Source organism: Hippopotamus amphibius, chromosome 9 (genome assembly GCF_030028045.1).
Source record: "Hippopotamus amphibius kiboko isolate mHipAmp2 chromosome 9, mHipAmp2.hap2, whole genome shotgun sequence".
Lineage (NCBI taxonomy): Eukaryota > Metazoa > Chordata > Mammalia > Artiodactyla > Hippopotamidae > Hippopotamus > Hippopotamus amphibius.
The window spans coordinates 42,086,927-42,102,624 of record NC_080194.1 but is presented as its reverse complement, the minus strand read 5'-3'; the positions used below and the strand labels follow the sequence as shown (position 1 = coordinate 42,102,624).

General features: G+C 53.8%; 4 protein-coding genes across 13 annotated transcripts in view; 3 read left to right on the top strand and 1 right to left on the bottom strand.

Annotated features, from left to right (window-relative positions):
* Nucleotides 1-1,254: 1,254 nt before the first annotated feature.
* Nucleotides 1,255-4,489, top strand: ANAPC15 (anaphase promoting complex subunit 15). 10 transcript variants are annotated; one of them, XM_057747545.1, is made up of 5 exons: nucleotides 1,255-1,379; nucleotides 2,798-2,927; nucleotides 3,453-3,512; nucleotides 3,835-3,972; nucleotides 4,127-4,489. In XM_057747545.1, exons 2-5 carry the CDS (start codon nucleotides 2,808-2,810, stop codon nucleotides 4,184-4,186), a joined length of 378 nt encoding a protein of 125 aa, XP_057603528.1. In that variant the 5' UTR covers nucleotides 1,255-1,379; nucleotides 2,798-2,807; the 3' UTR covers nucleotides 4,187-4,489. The 10 variants fall into 10 exon arrangements, with proteins under 10 accessions (XP_057603528.1, XP_057603530.1, XP_057603534.1 ...); XM_057747547.1 differs by having other exon boundaries at nucleotides 1,262-1,379; nucleotides 2,803-2,927; XM_057747551.1 differs by having other exon boundaries at nucleotides 1,348-1,379; nucleotides 4,139-4,489.
* Nucleotides 4,490-5,143: 654 nt separating this feature from the next.
* Nucleotides 5,144-9,572, bottom strand: TOMT (transmembrane O-methyltransferase). The gene is made up of 4 exons (XM_057747553.1): nucleotides 9,548-9,572; nucleotides 7,251-7,518; nucleotides 5,988-6,184; nucleotides 5,144-5,493 (listed from the first exon to the last, which is right to left on the bottom strand). Exons 2-4 carry the CDS (start codon nucleotides 7,507-7,509, stop codon nucleotides 5,173-5,175), a joined length of 777 nt encoding a protein of 258 aa, XP_057603536.1. The 5' UTR covers nucleotides 7,510-7,518; nucleotides 9,548-9,572; the 3' UTR covers nucleotides 5,144-5,172.
* A 136-nt stretch (nucleotides 9,573-9,708) lies between these two features.
* On the top strand, nucleotides 9,709-15,456 carry LAMTOR1 (late endosomal/lysosomal adaptor, MAPK and MTOR activator 1). The gene is made up of 5 exons (XM_057747541.1): nucleotides 9,709-9,908; nucleotides 13,534-13,679; nucleotides 13,931-14,008; nucleotides 14,345-14,471; nucleotides 14,820-15,456. The coding sequence occupies exons 1-5, from the start codon at nucleotides 9,867-9,869 to the stop codon at nucleotides 14,910-14,912; spliced, it is 486 nt and encodes a 161-aa protein (XP_057603524.1). The 5' UTR covers nucleotides 9,709-9,866; the 3' UTR covers nucleotides 14,913-15,456.
* Nucleotides 14,434-15,698, top strand: part of NUMA1 (nuclear mitotic apparatus protein 1) — an 84,755-nt gene continuing 83,490 nt past the window's right edge. Inside the window, exon 1 of the mRNA XM_057747507.1 lies at nucleotides 14,434-14,471. The gene's annotated coding sequence lies outside the window, so the exon portion shown is untranslated. The remainder of the gene's footprint in view (nucleotides 14,472-15,698) is intronic.

Below are 15,698 nucleotides of genomic sequence, written 5' to 3'. Positions count from 1 at the left end.
GTAGGAGTGGAACTATGGATCATTGCTGGCCGTGAAAGGGGCTGGTGGGTGATGGAACTTAATGGGGGTTGGGTTTGAAGGACTTCCCTTTCCAGAAGGCATAAGGATCTCTGAAAGGGAAGCTGAGTCAGAGGTTAGTAGAATGGAGGCATCAGCAAAGGAGTGGGAGAGATGTGACAAGGCTGACAGCTAAACGGATTCAGCCCAGGCCTGGAGAGGGCAGCTGAATTTCCCAGCAGCAGAACACTGCACCTGAGATTTAGTAATCACTCAAGCCTTTACAAAATCTGGAATGCAGAACTAGAAAGGACAATCTTAAGACATCAGTGAGGACTTCCCTGGTGGTGTGGTGATTCTTCCCTGGTTAAGAATCAACCAGGGAAGTCCCTGTTCATCTTCTTCTTGTTGAGTTTTAAAGGTTCTTTGTAGGATTTCCCTGGTGGCACAGTCATTAAGAATTTGCCTACCAATGCAGGGGGACATGGGTTGGATCCCTGCTCCAGGAAGATCCCACATGCCGAGGAACAGCTAAGCCCATGCACCACAGCTATTGAGCCTGCTAGACTAGAGCCTGTGCTCTGCAACAAGAGAAGCGACTACAATGGGAAGCCCACACACCTCAAAGAAGAGTATCCCTCCCCGCCCTCAACTAGAGGAAGCCTGGGCACAACAACAAAAGGCTCAACAGCAGCCAAAAATAAAATAAAATAAATAATAAATCTTTAAAAATAATAGAGAGAGACCAGTGAGTCCACTGCAGGTCTACAGTCTGGCTTGCGCACTGGACTGTGAGGTCTTTGCAGGCAGGGACCCTGTTCCTAGATTTAGCCGCAGCTTCTAGCAGGGCCCGGAATATGGACTCAAATATTTGTGTCAAAGGCATACATAAATGAACCTATGCGCCCAAATGGGAAACTGAGAGGGAGAGAGGACGGACAGGAGGGAGGAGGCATAAAATCACCAAGCAACAATGGGGTAGCAACACTGGGGTAGAAGTAGACTAATTTTCCTGGGACTCAGCAGGACAAACGGTCCAAGTGCTAACACTGGCTGCCGCCAGCCATCATTCAGCTGAGACTGGCAAGCCAATACTGCCTGGGGACGGAGAGGAGGGACTAAATGGGGCCGTTGGGGCGGGGCCAGGCTGGAGAGGCCGATTGGCTGAGACACAAGGCGGGGCCAATAGGGCAGGCGCGCCAAATTTCCACCCAACACGTGACTAATGTGTGAAACGTCACTTCCCGTCTGGTGGGCGGGAGCGGGAAACAAAAGAAGACCAAAGACGCATGCGTTTGGCGTGTCCCGGGTTCTGGTGGGTTCTTCCGCTCAGGCAGCGAGAAGTGCTTCCGGGTCGCCGCCGGCTACCGCCTCCCGGCGCGGTAAGTACAGAAGCCAGGCTGCGGCTGCTGTCTCCTTGCGTCTTCTTTCCTCTCTCCCCCACAGAAACCCCATCTCCCTGACCCTCATCCTCAAGAGCTGCCTGTCCACACTGTAACATTAAGGAGCTCCAGCTTATTGGCCGCTTCGTAGAGACTAAGCCCCACCCCGTCACACAAGATCCGTCACTCATTGGTGTCACTTCCTGTCACCCAGCATTTCTTCCAGTTAATTGGCCTTACCTAGGCCCCGCTCCTTTCGTGATTAGCAACCCTATAAGGGCAGATGCCTGCCTGAATCCCGCCCCTGCCTTCTTCCTGTTGGTCAACTCCACGGTCATTATCATAATAAGCAGAGAATGGGCGGTGGCTTAGGGGGTGAGGGTCTGGGCTTTCGGAGCCGCGCTCTCTGGCCCTTCAGTACTATGGGACGTGAGGGTGGGTGCTGCTGTACCTGTTAAACGCGTCGGGAAGCTGAGGTCCACGTAAGGGCAGCGGCTGGCCCCGGATTGGTCAATTAAGTTAGGGACGAGCAGAATTAGACGTAGATCCTTTTCTCCTGCTCATCTCTAGCGCCCGGCTTGGATCTCTGTGCCGAGAAATTCTATGCCCAGCTCACCACGTGACCTAGAGCCAGTCGTTGCCTGTCGCTGGGCCTCAGTTTTCCTGTGAGCTGAAAGGTTTTAATTCAGATTCTCTGGGATCTTGCTTTTCAGCTCCCTCAGCTGCTTAACCGGAGCTGAACTTACTTGTTCTCTCACTCACGTTAGTTCATCCATTCAATCTTTCATCTACTTATTTATCCATTTATTCATACCTTTAGAATGTCTTACTGAGCCATACTTGCACGTGGTAACATCTCCCCTCCCTGCCCCCCAGTTTGGCTGTGGTTCATTATAGAGTTGGTTAGTGTCCAAACTTTCTGACATTGGGTGGGTGTGGTGCCGGGCAGCATAGAGGAGCAGAAAGTAGGTCTCAGTGTTTGGAGGTGGTAGAGATAGCTTCAGGAGAGTCCTGCTGTCTTTAATTTTGTATCATTTTGTGATGGCAGCCTGCATTCTGGTTTCCTCTCTCTACACTTGGCTTCCATTCTTTTCCCTCCTTGAACAGCATACAAACAGCTTTACTTATCCATAAAATAAAGTACTTATAAGAATAATTGTGAGGGTGGTGTAACTGTTATTGTCCCCATTTTACAGATGAGAAAACTAAGGCTTAGAGAGGTTAAGTGACTTGGCCAAGGTCAAACAGCTAGTAAATGGTGGAGCCAGGACTCAAACCCAGGTCTGTCAGATTCCCACAGGGAAGGGGTGCTTCCCCACTACCTTCCACTCCATCCAGTCCCCAAATCAAAATGTAACCAAATCAAAAGCAAAACCAAACACATCTGAGAGCTGGATTCACCTGATCCTTTCCCTCAGTCTAGGAGCCATGTCCACCTTGTTCCCCTCACTCTTCCCCCGTGTGACTGAGACACTGTGGTTTAATCTGGATCGACCCTGTGTTGAGGAGACAGAGCTGCAGCAGCAAGAACAGCAGCATCAGGCCTGGGTGAGTGAGGACATAGCACAGTGGTGGAGCTTCAGTCAGGCGCCCTGTGCCCCCGCCTGCCTCCTCCCCCACCCCCCTTCACTGGCCTTGACCCAGCCATGGGGGAGCTTACATGAGAACCTAGGCCCCCTGAGCTGGGGGCCTAGGTTCTCATGTAATTTGCTGGGAGACCATGGGACCTCTAGGCCAGATTGGAGCCCAGGCTCTTTTCCCTAAAACATAGGAAATAATATTTTTGACTGTTTATTGAGGATGTAGCGGATGTCATGTTCTAGGCTGATAGTCTCACTTCATCCTCACCATAATCTTATGAGGAATCCAAGGACCAGACAGTTTACATAGTTGGATCAAGTTCATAAGTAAGTGGCAGAAGACAGGAGAGAAAGGGATTGAATCTTCCTGAGAGTTGGAAGGAAGCCTCTCCTCCACACTTGGGGGTCTTCTTGGGGGCAGGGCAGGTGAGAGCCATGCCCGTGACTGCCCTGCTTGGGCCCTGGCCTTGCTCCCCTCCCCCTTTGGCCACAGCTCCAGAGCATTGCAGAGAAGGACAACAACCTGGTACCTATTGGCAAGCCGGCCTCAGAGGTGAGTGGTTTCAGCAGGTGGGGCCTAAATGGGGCGCAGGTGGACTAAGGCTGTGCTCTAATTCTGAAGGTCTGGTCTCTGACTCCAGAGCAGTTGTGGTCCTCTGCTCTGGGTGGAGGCCAGAAAGAGGAGGTAGAGGGGTTGGGCACTGGGCTTAGCACTAAGGTCCCGCAGAATGTGTACCAGCCTGCTAGACTCAAGTGGGACAGGACTGGGGAATGGAGCTCATTTGTTGGCCCCAGATAGAGGCTTCAAGTGGGCCAGTCCTTGAACTTGCCCAGGCAGACCTGTAGAACCTACAGGCTCTTCCCTGCCTCACCAGCACTACGATGATGAGGAAGAGGAAGATGAGGATGATGATGAGGACAGCGAAGAGGACTCAGAGGATGATGAGGACATGCAGGACATGGATGAGATGAATGACTACAACGAGTCACCTGATGATGGAGAGGTCAATGAGGTAGGCAGGGGCATGGGGGCGGGCCTCTGCTCCTGGGTCCCTACCCCTGACCGAACTGGCAAGCAGGGGGTACAGAAACCCTGGATCCAGTCAGGGGCAGGATCTGGGAATGGGGCTGGCTGGGTGGCTGAGGCCCCTCCCCACCCACACCCAGCCTCCTCTCCAGGTGGACATGGAAGGCAACGAACAGGATCAGGACCAGTGGATGATCTAGGCAGACAGGGCAGGGTGGTCTCAGGGAGATTCCAGGCCAGCCCAACCTATCCTGGACCCCCTGTGGAACCAGCTGATCACCGAACCCCCCTCCTCCCCCAGTGCCTGAAAGCTCACCCTCGGGTACCTCCTCAGCTGTTGTGAGGACCTGGTATCCTTGGCCCCTCCCAGGCCATCAGTCTGCCCTTGAATCCCCAGGGCCTGAGCCCACCCCACCTTTGTGGCCAGGACCTCACCCTAGGTTGCCAGATCTAGTCTCTTTCTAACTCTCTTTAATAAAGACACAGGACTGATTTTTTTCCCCATGTCTATTCCCTATTTCTTGGGGTGGGGGCTGGAGGGGGGGTGGCTAGAGAAGTCCAGCATCTTCTCTTGAGCTTTGGGGAGAGGGTACTAAAGGGACTTAAGGCAAATCTACCTGGCCACATGCACTGGGGCTAGGGAAGGCCAGGGTACCCCTGCCTGTGGGCCCAGGCTCCATTGCCATTTCCTCTGGCCCAGCTTGCATCCAGCCATTCCTGCAGGGCCTCTAACTCAGTGTTTACTGTTTCCTTTGATCTCACCTGGAATGGCTGGGGTAGAGGGGTAAGGGGCAGGCTTTCTGAGGCCCAGAACTGGGAGACCCCTGGAGCTCTTCTAATCGACTTCCTTGATGTTAGAACAGATTAAATCTCAGAGCAGGGCAGGGACTCCCAGGGAATAACCCAGCAAATCAGTGACAGGGCTGGGCTGGGAGCTCAAGCCTCTTGCCTGTCAGTCCATGGCTCTGGATTGGAAGGAGGGGGACCAGTGGGATCAAACAGCCTGACAGAACTTGATGCCTTGGGTTAGTGCAGAGCCAGAGTGGGACAGAGGTGGGAGGAGAGCCTCCGTAGCCCTAAGCCCAGCATGTGACAGTCCACAAGCGGAGAGGGGAGGGGATATTCTGAGGTCCTTGCTTGCGTGGGGGTAGGGGGAGGCAGCAGTAAGTACCCCTGAGCCTGGACCTCAGCCAGGCCCTGCATAGGTGAGCTGGGCTATGCCGTCTTTGATGGCAGGGAAGTCAGGGAGGCCAGTGTGGTGGAGGCGGCAGCGGTAGCGGCCACAGCTCTTGGCGTACTGCAGGAAGCGCGGTGCACCAGGGAACAGCACGTGGTCAGCTAACACAGTGGCACCAACTGGCAGCAGGGCATGGGCCTCCAGCAGCTGCAGGTCCCGCAGGTAACATCGGGGCCGGTGTGCCAGGAGCACCAGGTCAGCTCGGCTCAGCTGGTACTGGGTTCTTAAGCATGGGATCACCTCCTCTGATCTACCCACGATGAGCTCCACCTGTGGGGGTGGGAGGAGCTGGAGGTGAGGGTGGGAGGGATTGTTCTCCCACACCAGACCCCACGAGGATCTGGCTGATTTTGTGCCAGGCCCTGGCCTAGATCCCCATGCATGTTCTCTTATTTCCTCTGGCCTCAGAACCCAAGAAGTCAGGATCAGCATTGTGATTTCCATTCTGCCACTGAAGAAGCTGAGATTCAGAGGACAAGTGCTTTGTCCAAGATCACATAGCTAACAAGAGGCAGACTATGGTTTGGACCCAGATTTGCTGGTCTCCAGAGACTTTCCTCTTAACTACTTCTTTGTCATCCAGCAGCAGGTGTGTGCCATGGACTTGGAACAGGAGGACAAGCACTCATACACTCTCCAGGGTCACAGTTCCCTAAGTGGAGCGGTTTCTTTTTCCTAGGTGGGATTGCCGTACGGGAGAAGCTGGCTAGGGCAAGGCCAAAGGTGGCAGGAAAGAGACCAGGGTTGGGGAGGTGGGGGCTGACCGTGTGCTCGTCGAAGCCAGCCAGGCGGATGAGTTTTTCTGCCACTGCTGCTGTGCGTGGATCCCGCTCCACAGTAAGAAGGCGACCCCCAGGGGGCAGGGCACAGGCAATAAGCAGTGTGGAGTACCCGCAGTAGGTGCCCAGCTCCAGTGCACAAGCAGGGGTCTTCTCCTCCACCAGCCGCATCAGGATCTGACCTGTTGGGGGAGGTGGATGCAGGGGCCCTCATAGAAAGGGGTCTCAAATGCCCACTTGCCTCACTGCAACCCCCAACCAGCTAGGGTCGCATTTCTTTCTTGAATTACAGTCCTAGCAGCCCCACTGGTCTCCCTGCCCCTCCAAGTGTGCCTCCTTCATACCAACCACTAGGAATCTTTTTAACAAATCTGATCCTATTGCTCCCTGGTTCCTGTGATCCTAAAGGCCTTTGGGATTGAACATGGGATCCTCAGCCTGACATTCAGAGCTTTCTTGGACCTGAACCTATCCTACCTTTCCAGTTTCAGCTCTCAATTCTTCCTACCACGGCTGTCTGGAACAACTGTGCCTAAAGTCAACCATGCTGGCTCATTCCTTCACGCAACATTTAGACATGTAGCTGGCTTTGTCCTTCCCCACCTCTATCCACAACTACTCGGCCAACTCGAAGCAATCCCTCTAGGCTCAGTTCAAATGTTGCTTCCTCCAGGAGGGCCCATGAAGAGACAACCATCAGGCTTCTGAGAGACCATCACCCAGGCTCCTGAGAGATCTTTACTAGACCTGGTTTCATTCTCTCTTGTTTTGTTCATTGAATATCTTCCTAACCATTGAATTAGATGAATTTCTTAAATAAGACTCTGAAAACACATGTGCTGGGAGCTGGGACTCAGACAGTCCAGGCAGACAGCTACCCTGAATGGGATGGGGGAGCCTCCATGGTTGGGGAGAAAGACTCAGACACAGATAATTACAAGGGTATGGGTTGTGGGCTAAGATGGTTATTCCCCTGTATTATTCCCCCTTTGAGGCCAGCCTTTGTGGCTGATTCATCCCTGTGGCCTCTACCTCCTTCTCCTCCGGCACCTAGCATATCCCTGCTACAAAAGGGGTGGCGAATGAATGAATAACTTTGCCCAGCCCCCTCATTTCCAGAGGAGAAAAAAGATACCCATGGAAGATCAAGAATCTGCCCAATTCACCTAGGAAGGCAGTGGCAGATCCCAGATCTTCCTTCACCATCTTGGAGGTGATTCCTGGAGCAGAAGGATAGGGAACACTGACCTTTGACAGGCCCCATGTGGCTCAGGTACTCGCAGCGGCTGCTCCAGTGGTCCAGGGTGGTGAGGATATGACCAGGGTCCCCAGGCAGGGCATGGGTGAGCACATAGCTGAAGGCCCGCTCCTCAATCCGCATCCCTGACAGGCAGTCTCGGAGGCTCCGGAGCAAGACCGTGCGTACCAGTAGTCGGAAGTAGTGCCGGTACCTCACCAGCAATGTCACCACCAGTGGCAGGAAGGCCAGTGCGATGGCAGGGGACATGGTCCCCACCTGTGCCGTGGGGTGGAGGAACGGCGGGAAACCCACACATGTCATCTGCCTGTCATTTGTGCAGCCCTTACCAGTAGCGATTATTCCTGTATTCACACATCATGGCTCAGAAAGGCTAAGTCTTTTGTCCAGTGTCACACAGAAGAGCTAAGATTTGAGTCCAGGCTGGTCTGATTCCAAGCCCATGTACTTTCAAGGACTCCATGCTGTCTAAGTTCAGCACCCAATCCCAAACCATCTCTTCCTACTTCTGGACCCTGGTTCATCTTCACCTTGCTCCCTCCACCCGTTCTCCCACACGTCTGTACTCACCCTTCTTCAGGACCCCTTTCACCAGTTCCTTGCTAAGTTCTCCTCCCACCTTACCCACTGCCTGCTTGGTCTCTGACCCATTACTGGGTAACAAAAGAGCACAATTTTGTAGTCAGGAACCCCTTCACTGTCACTTCTCTGCCTCAGAAAAAGGCAATCAAAACTATAACATGTTAGGATGAGATATCCTTACCATCCTAGGACTCTCCCTCTGTCAGCATTTCCTTGGGGGGAAGAGTCCTTGATTGTATATTTATTCCCCAGTCCTATCTCCCCTCCCCTGCATGCCCCTCCTCTGTTCTCTCTCAGAATTCCCTTAACAATCACATTCACATGTACACACAGCACACACTTTCCTCCAACTCAGCCTCTTCTCCCCTGCCCCCTGGACCCCATGTGGGGGATAAGTGCCCTGTCTTCTCCCATATCCTGGACTATCTGACACTGCCAAGGCCTTTAAAAATTAAAGTAGGGGTGTACGAATGGGGTGAATAGGTAGGTAAGTAATGGTGAATCTGAACTGCTGTGCTTGGGAACCCACACTCAAGGGCCCTGCTTACCTGGGCTGGAAGCTCCTGCCTGGGGGAGATCAGAGCATAGGACAGGAGGGGGAGTCCTTGGGGGTGGGGAAGAACCTTGAGGCAGGCTGGACTTGCTTTCAATTATTGATGCTGAGGCTGCAGTTGTCACCTGAGACCTGCAGTTCAAGTTACCAGCCCCAGGGACAAGGTGGAGCTGCCTCCTACCCTTCAGGAGCCCTCAAAGAACTTACAGAACTCCAGGGTCTGGATTTGAGGGGTAATAGAGCTACTGGGTTTGGTGACCTCTTCTCCAACCCTTTGGTTCAGGACATAGGGTATGCTGTGAGCCAAGGTGATGGGGAGGCTGTAAGTTACTCAGTAATTCCAAATTGTACGCAAGTGCCAAGTTTTGAGTCACAGAGGAGAGTCAGATCACCTCTCTGTCCCCAGGAACTCCATCTTTGGTAGAAGAGACTGACACAGGAACAGAGACTACAGTATAACATGATCACTAGAAAGCTTGCTCCATGAAGCCAGGGACTTTTGGCAGGCAGACCAGGTGGGGAGACAGTGTGCCAGGCCATATGTGCAAAGTCCAGGAAGTCGATCAGGAAACTAAGTATTTCCCTGTGGTTGGTGAGGCATTCCCCCTACCCATTCTCCACTACCCTGGGCCTGGAGTGGATGTCAGGCTCTGCAAGATCTTGCATGACAGACTTGGACTTGTTTTCAGAGTCCAAGGGAAGATGTAGGATAGTTCTAAGAAGAGCAATGATTGTGAGCTTTGTGTGTTAAATTACTACGACTGCTGTAAAAAGGCAGGATTGAAGAGAAATGCCTGAGGGCAAGGAGATCAATGAGGTGGCCTCTGTCTCCTCCACCATGACTGAGGTCCACTCCATTTCAGTCTGATGAAGGTCTAAGGTCCCTTCTTCCAGTAAGTCTCAGATCCCCAGTCCAGGTTGGGTGCCACAACCTCTGTATGTCCCCAGGCTTGGCGCCAGGCAACTGGGCCGATGGGTGTGTGCGCACACTGCGCACTCTTGGAGCATAAGGCCTGGATCCCACTCGCCCCTGTAATGGCATTTAGGAGAGTATTTCATGACCGCAACTGGCATAAATTCACTCACTGGCCCACAGAGGTAGCCTGGCGGCCATGGGAACATATAATACACTTCACACACGCGCCTCCATACCGGGCAGTGTAAGTCTCCAGCTGAGACCGGGAAAAGACTGAAGCCATGTGATCCGCCCCTCCCTTTCCTCGCATCACGTGTCTCACGGCCTGTCACGCAAGGTGTGCCTTCCCATTGGTTGGCTATGATCACGCGGTAGGGGCGGGGCCGGAAGCCGGGGTGCCGGCGGCTGCCGCCGCAGCTAAACTGCTCTGGGAAGGAGTAGGCGCGGGGGCGGTGGTTACTTGCTGGATGCAGGCGCGGGTCATGTGACCGGAAGGGCTCCTGACGGACGCCGTCCCTCCTCGGCGCGGCCTGAGCGCCCGGCCCGACCCCCGCCATGGGGTGCTGCTACAGCAGCGAGAACGAGGACTCGGACCAGGTGCGGCCGTCGCGGGCGGGGCTCGGGAACGAGGGCTGAGATCCTGGGGCGAGGGACCCAGAGAAAAGCCTGCAGAAGAGGGTCCGCCGGACTGCAGGGCTCACCGAGTACGGAGGCCCGGAGGGGACAGATTACAGAGGGGACGCCGGGCCGGGCTGCTACCCCTTTTAAAGCCCTGGTTCTTTCTGCACAGCCCCTGCGTTGGGTTGTGCAGGCAGCCGCTTATCCCGCTCGCCTCCTCCACTTCTGTCTTTCCCTACCTTCAGACCTTTACAACTTCAAGGATCCTCAGCCTAGGTCTTGGGGAAGCACTCCCTTTCCAGCTTCCTCTGCCTTCTCTGTGCTTGTGTTAGCGGACTTTGTGAATACATTGTAGAGGTGGGTAAGCTGAGGCTCTGAGTTAGATTGTCCTGATATGAATCAGGAACCTGTGTATACTCCAGATCCCTGGGGTTGAAGAAGGAAGGTCACTGCTGGTCTGGGGTCAGAGGAGGCCTCTGGAAGTTGGTGTCATTTGAGTTGATCCGTGAAGGATTTAATAGACACAGTGAGGACGTGTGGAAAGTTGGAAAGCAACAATAGGGTTTAGCTTTAGCTAGATTGGGCGGGGGAAGAGAGACGGGATGAGGAGCTCAGTTTGGCCTGCCTCAGTGCAGTCCCTGCCTGGGGCCTAAGAGTTCCTCTAGCTAGAGGGATGTCTGTCCTGGGAATTTGGCTGTAGATCTGATCCCTTTGCAGAAAGGATTAGGCTGGGGAGGCCTGTACGGTTTTAAAATCTACCTCTTTCCCTTGGTGTATTCTCACTTCTTGCCACACTTTAATCCCTGCTCTGCGTGCCTGACCTCCCTTGAGGAGGGGGAGACCTTTTCAAGGGTGAAGTCTCAAGTTGTTGGCCACTTGCCTTTTTGTTTGCCTCTAAGCCTGGATTCTACATTTCAACACACATAGACACAAAAACTGTAGAAAGGTTTCAGCAAGTAGCTCACAGTGTCATGGAGTAGATGGTCACAGAAATGGATTATATCACTGGTAGGTGGGAAGTAGGTCTTTCCCTAATGACTCACGTGAATCTATTTCCGGTCAGGGACTTAAGCTTGGGAAAATGTCATTTGTATGGGAGGCATGGGTGGCCCCTGAGCCTCATTAAGTCTCCAAATATGCAGTGAACATATACTCATTTCTATGCCTTATGTTAGGCATGCCATTTGGCCACTACCTCACATGTAACTCCTGCCTGATAGAAATAGGGGACAAGATCCCTGCCCACTGGGAAAGCTGTGGCCTAATGGGAAATTGTCCATTAAAGCATAATATGGACTCTTGCAGGGAATGAGTCAAGGGCTAACTCTATAAGAAAAGATACCAGCCTCTAGCTGGAATTGCTGCTCTTCTGAGTTTCCACCTTCCCCGTGATTGGCTTTTACTTCTGTTTCTAACCCCCAGAGACAGTGCTTGATGAGTCCTGGGTGATTTGAGGCCTCACGTACTGAAGGTCTGCTTACCTGGTCTACAAGCCATAACCATTCCCTGTCTCCTTTTAGGTCTTGGGGAGGCCCCTCTCTCACTCTCATGTTGGACCCTCTGTTATAATAATAAAAAGAAATGTACAACACGTTACAGTTTTCAGAGACCTTTTACAGTTATCTCACTTGACTCATGTCAGAGATCTGTCACATAGGTACCAGTTATGTCTATTTGAAGATGAAGAAAAAGTTCAGAGAGGCTAAGTGATTTCGTCAAGGTTACAAAGCTGAGAAGTGCCACAGGCAAGGTGTTTTGATGCCAAGTCATGTCTTTATCTGTTGGGCCAAGCTGTGTCTTCTAGCTGCGCCCACAGACCAGGTGGCTCGTCACAGGCCACATACGTGTCTATATGTTAGACAGTGGAACTCTGACTCCCAGGTTGACATTGACTCTAGGACAAACCTTTGTGTGAAAACCTCCCCCATGGTCCACTCACCCTTTTAGGGGTGGGGTGATGTTATTTGTCCACTCTAATGGTGGTAGCATGGCCTCTTCCAGGAGTTTAGGTCTCAAGAAAACAGCCTTGTTCTTGAAGAACCCATTATCCTGCAGGCGGATCTGTCTGAAGTGGGGCTGCGGAAAGGATGGACATATAAGAAGCAAACTGAGGCTTCATTATGGAGCTGGCTTTCCTTAGAGATAGTTTAATCTTTGGCAAACATTTTGTCTTTCTAGCCCTCTAATACTTAGCTTGTGTTTTAGGGGGTCAGGGGATGTTGAGTTGGGAGCTGATGAGGCAGAAGCCCACAGCTTCTGTCTCGTGCTGTTGGGAACTGAGGACATGGGCAACCTAGGCTTGAGATAGAATAGTAATGTGAAAAGGCAGGCCCTGCCTAGGGTGGGGCAGGCAGGGCAGGAGGAAGTTTCCTCTGTAAGGAGAGTTGCAGAGTTGTGGGCAGGGGAGCTGGGAGCCTGCAAGTATGAAAGTCTGTGGTAGGAACTGAAATAGGCCTGAGACAGAACACTAAGTAGTTCCGTGGTCTGGCACTGAGGGCTGGTGAGTCACCTTTAGCCAGGATGGCCCCTTGTCCCTGCTTTTGTACTGGGTACCCTTGTTCTTTATGCCTTGGATAGGTACTCAGCATGTCCACTTATCCAGTTTGCAGCTGACACAAAGCCAGCAGGGATTTGCAGCTAATGAGTTCAAGGCAGGGTCGTATTCAGAAAGACTGCAGGAGATTAGAACAAGGGACCAAAACAAGACAAGGAGAAATAACACATAGAATTATACAGGAGCAGAGAGACTTGGTTTGGTCTCAGGTCACTTCTGGGGGTTGTGGTGATTAGCACAGGCTAGCAGAAACAGGGATGCTGAAACTAATGAAACCACATTCACAGAGGTGTGGTGGCTTGGCAAGGGAGGGAACAGCTCCATTGTTCAGGTAAGGATACACCCGGAGCACCACGTTTGGTTCTGGGAGTTCCATGCAAAGAGAGCATCAGAGGAGAAGAGGGTGATCACCTGAGAGTAGAAGGGACCTGCCCTCAAGAAGGGACACTTGGACTGTGGGACCCAGAGCCTGCAGCTGGGACTCCTGTCCTGAGATAATATGAGGAATGGCCATTGAGAGGCTGGACTTGCTTTCCCTTGGGGCCTAGGGCCTTGTCTGGCCTCACAGGGCCTCTCCATCCTAGGAGCAGACAGCCTTGCTGGGGAGGATTTGGTCTCGGGGAGCAGGAGGGCCATTCTTGGGCTCCTAACTTGTATCAGTTTCCCCTCTAGACCCCACTGTTTTGGTATTTTCCACTTCCTCTGGCTTCTGGCCTCCAATATCCTTTCTCCACTGGGTGCTGGACTATCTTCTGAAGCTGCAGGGCTGTTACTAAGTACCTGCTCTGTGCCTCTGTCCATCTTTTCAGCGTCTCTAAGACTGCTTGGTTCCACTATAATTCATCCTAGACCACCAGCTCAGCTTAGCTCCCAAGGGCAGGCAGGATCTGAGTCTTAGAGCTATCACTCCATATAGTTGGGCACTTGGGATCTTCCTAATGAAAATATTTTTGGTGCTTAAAGGTCAAAGCTGGGCTGAGAGGAGAGCCCACTAAAGGTGGGTTGGACTAAGGGCCTCGGGGCTGATGTCTCCCCCGTGGCCTCTCCTAGGACCGAGAGGAGCGGAAGCTGCTGCTGGACCCTAGCAGCCCACCCACCAAAGCCCTCAATGGAGCCGAGCCCAACTATCACAGCCTGCCTTCCGCTCGCACTGATGAGCAGGCATTGCTCTCCTCCATCCTCGCCAAGACAGCCAGGTGGGCATCACGGGACTGGGCCTGGGGCAGAGCTCCTCCATCCATGTTAAAGACCGGGATGGGGGGCCAGGCCCAGGATGTGGGGGATGGGACAGGGTCAGTGGGAAGAGGTGCCTGTGGGCTCAGCCCTGCTCCCGTGGGCAGGCAGGGACACGGGTGTCAGATAGCCCTGGAGTTGGCACCCAGCAGTGAGTCTTGTTTGTCCGTCTCGGAAGCACCTGTCACGTCCTCTCTACCTCTTCTCCCCAAAGCAACATCATTGATGTGTCTGCTGCCGACTCGCAGGGCATGGAGCAGCATGAGTACATGGACCGGGCGAGGCAGTACAGGTGAGCGCCTGGCCGTCCGGGGCCCTCCCTTCCCGTCCCTCTGATGCAGCTTTGGAGCCTGGGCCCCAGGCCAGGCTCCTCGCTTGGGTGTGGCCCAGGAGGGTGGCCCTAAGTCCCTGGGGTGTCTTAGGAGGTGGTCATGTTGACCCAGTTTGCCCCATGACACTCAAGGGTGTGGAGGCTAAAGGAGCTGGGCTCGGAGTGGGTCTGTGCTGAGCTGTGGCCCCTGTCACCTGCCCCTCTGTTCTGAGAGAGTGGGGCTTGCCTGGGCTGGCTGGGCCGCCTGTGGACTGACCGCCCGTCCCCGCCCTTCCCTTCCCTCTCCCTCTTGGCCAGCACCCGCCTGGCTGTGCTGAGCAGCAGCCTGACCCATTGGAAGAAGCTGCCGCCGCTGCCGTCTCTCACCAGCCAGCCTTACCAAGTGCTGGCCAGCGAGCCCGTCCCCTTCTCCGACTTGCAGCAGGTGAGCCGCCCCTTGCCCCGCCCCCACCCAGCGGGCAGCGGGGCAGAGGGTTCGCCCTCTCCACCTCAGAGGAGGTAGGGAAGTGGAGTCAGGGAGCCTGGTAGCCTGTGGCCCTGCTCACTCCCACCTCACTCTTACTTTTTCTCTCCTCCCCATCCCCTCTCTTCAACCTTCACTCTTTTTCTGTCCTTTGTTCTTCCCTTCTTTCTTTCCCATCCCTGCCTTTCTCTTTGGCTCCCTGTCCCCCATCATCCCCTCCTCTCTGGCCATCCGATCCCCCTGCCCCCGCTCCCGGATCTCCCGTCTCACTTGTGTCTCTGTGCCTCTCCCCCGGCCCCTCTGTCCCAGGTCTCCAGGATCGCTGCTTATGCCTACAGTGCACTTTCTCAGATCCGTGTGGACGCAAAAGAGGAGCTGGTTGTACAGTTTGGGATCCCATGAAGAGAGGGGGTCCCTGGACAGCTCTTCTTCTCCTCTCTCCACTCCGTCTCCACCCTGCCTCCCCTGGCCCCCAGCCTCACTGCGGCTTATACAGCATCCTAACCTGCTACTAATCACAGAAGAAAGTGGAGGAGGAGGAGAAGAGTGAGGCAAGAAGCCTGAGCGAGTGAGGATGGAGCAAGGGAGGGTAGAACCATCTGGGACTGGCCTTCGAAGCCCTGGCCAGGGGTGGGGTTGGGGGGTCACAGGGATAGGACCTAGGAGGTCTTCACCGTCAGTGGGAAGGTGGAGCTGCCAGTGTGAGGGTGATGACTAGGGGGTCTCTTAGGGCCCCCTGCCCACCCTTTTCTTGGCTTCACTCCTATCTCCCTCTCCCTGACTTGGTGCTCACATGCACCTCACGAGGGCTTGTGACCAGGGTCTGGATGAGCTTGAATTTGAACGAATTGAGTTCGTATTTCTAGCACCCTGGGTTTTTACATGTTTGCGGTTTTTTGGTTTTGTTTTGGTTTGTCACTCTCGATAAAGAAAGTGTATCCATCTGTGTGCTGGTTCCAGCCCCTCTGTCCTGCCCACCATCCTACTACTTCCTCCTGGCTGCTTAAGTCTGTGAGCGGCAGGGTGGGGGGGGGGGGCGGGGGGCACCTTCTAGGGGCACTGAAAGGAATCCAGGAGATAAAGGTTCAGGCTTCCCAGGTCTTCGCTGAGACGTGGCCTGCGCTAACCTCAGATTGGATAAGACTGTGCTTGTTCCTCCTCCAGTGATGGGAACAGTCAAAGCTGAAC